Source organism: Cyprinodon variegatus, unplaced genomic scaffold, assembly GCF_000732505.1.
Source record: "Cyprinodon variegatus isolate N-32 unplaced genomic scaffold, C_variegatus-1.0 Scaffold1619, whole genome shotgun sequence".
Taxonomy (NCBI): Eukaryota; Metazoa; Chordata; class Actinopteri; order Cyprinodontiformes; family Cyprinodontidae; genus Cyprinodon; species Cyprinodon variegatus.
This window is the reverse complement of record NW_015152072.1, coordinates 67,080-69,128: the sequence shown is the minus strand read 5'-3', so window position 1 is coordinate 69,128 and position 2,049 is coordinate 67,080. Positions and strand designations below refer to the sequence as shown.

Sequence of the window (2,049 nt, the reverse complement as noted above, 5' to 3'; positions counted from 1 at the left end):
ATTTCCTCACAACCCTGTCCTCTCTGACCACTTTCTAATAACCTTCAGGATTACTTTAACAGAGTTCTCCTCCCCCAAAAGAAGGTTCCAGATCATTATCAGATAGAGCAGTTATACATTTTAAAGAATCTGCTTCACTTTCTCTCTCCTCTGTGTCGCTGAGCAGTGCTGCAGCGTGAAAAAGCTTAGTTTATTCCCCTTCACAGGTTGATGATTTTGTTGATGAGGCAAGCAGAAAATGAAGCAGCCAGCAACTGATCCCCATGCTGCCTATGCTGAGTTAAGGCCTGCAACAGGTGACTCAAACAAGGAATGCAGAATGTTTGTGGAAACATTCATGCTCATAATCGATGTCCAGCTCAAGATGCTGAATGCAATTTTTGCAAAAAACCAGGTCACTTTGAATAAGTGCGTAGGCTTAAAAAATCTGTCAAAACCACTAATCAGTTCAAATAACAGACACTGACCTGAGCGCAGGTGAAGATGCATGTGATCATGCCTATGACATTAGTGCAAAAGTTCATGCACGTGAAGTAATGCCTGATGTCACTTTTCACACCCCAGGCGACCATTGCTTACAAGGAAAGGTAAGGAGCAATGGCAACATGTACGCCCATTTCACTCCTGCCTAAATTTCACATCCCAAAATAATCCCTAATCTGCGCCAACATCCGATACGTAGTGTTACTGCAGCAAGCAAAGCAAAATGATGCCATAGATGTTGATCAAAAGAACATGAAATGCAAAGTTAGTCTGCAAAAACTGTGGACCTGCAGCCAGAGGAGCGTCTTTCTAAAACATCCAAATGAAGACAGATGCTCTGTGTTCTCACCTCGGTGCCGTATGGCGCCTTGGAGATCACCTCAGGAGCCATCCAGTACGGCGTCCCCACCAGAGACTTCCTCTTGGGGACGTCTTCGCTGATCTGAGCGCAGAAACCAAAGTCGGAGAGCTTTATCTGCAGGAGGTTCAAACAGAAGGTGAGTTCCTTCAGCAGCAGGCAGTGATTCCTTCTGCAAAGCCTGCAGCGGAACCAAGGAACGCGTTTGATGCTGCAGCAGAGCGTAGACCTAGAGCTGCAGGATTTAACAGAACAATCAGAGGCTCTGATCCACTAATGGGGAATAAAGAAACCTTCAGTTTAATCCAGATTAATAATCTATTCTCTCTTTTTCAAGATATTTATCTTTTTTATGTTTCCCTTTAATTCTAAACTATTTGTGATGCCTTAATACTTCTGCAATGCAATTTCTTTCTCATCCTCAGCACTTTTCTGCTTCACCACAGAAAAGTTTTATAGAAATAAGCTGAATAGAATTGAATGCTTCTATGCAGCTTCTCCTGCTCCTACTTCTGTAAAAGATGTGCGATCAGGAGGTTCAGTGCAGGTCTGGGTCCCTTCGACATGAAGCAGGAGGCTAGTGGAAAAGTGTTGGTCCTGTGGTCAGCTACGGAGCCCACAGGATGATGCTGCCACCACCGCAAGTGCACAGCAAACAGGAATAACGAACATAGAGAGCGTATTTAACCCTCTATATGGATTAGATTATGAAAACGGAGGCTGTCAAAGATCTAAGGTCTATTTCATCAGGTGGGCGGCTCTTTCTCTTCCATTAGCCAGGTGGCGTTGTTCCACCAAAGAGGAAGGAGAAGCTAGCTCACCCTGCCGTCCAGGGTTAGAAGGATGGAGTCGCTCTTGATGTCTCTGTGGATGACGCCCTGGGAGTGGAGGTAGGACAGCGCCTGCAGGACGCCCTCGCACACCGTGGCTATCTGCTCCTCGTTGAGCCTGGAGATCCAAAGGTTACTGAAAGCTGAAAACCCGCCGTGAAATACGTCCAGGGACCTGCTCCTCACCTGGTTTCACCGATGATGTGGGTCAGAGCGCCGCCCTGCAGGTACTCCATGATGACCCACAGCTCGTCCTCCACCAGAGCGCTGCGGAACATCTGCACCACGTTGGGGTGTTTGTGATCCCTCATGATGACCACCTTAGAGAGAAACAGGAGCCTGAGGTCAACCAATGAGATCGCTCAGGCATCCAGCAGG

The 2,049-nt window shown here is 47.0% G+C and overlaps 1 protein-coding gene across 2 annotated transcripts in view; it reads right to left on the bottom strand.

Annotated features, from left to right (window-relative positions):
- The window catches only part of LOC107104116 (serine/threonine-protein kinase PAK 6-like), a 24,488-nt gene that overhangs the window by 5,480 nt on the left and 16,959 nt on the right, over positions 1 to 2,049 (bottom strand). For both annotated transcript variants that reach the window (XM_015404033.1, XM_015404032.1), the window contains exons 6-8: positions 1,858 to 1,991; positions 1,663 to 1,789; positions 833 to 958 (exon numbers count right to left, since the gene is read on the bottom strand). In XM_015404033.1, the coding sequence (XP_015259519.1) occupies positions 833 to 958; positions 1,663 to 1,789; positions 1,858 to 1,991 (387 nt within the window). The remainder of the gene's footprint in view (positions 1 to 832; positions 959 to 1,662; positions 1,790 to 1,857; positions 1,992 to 2,049) is intronic.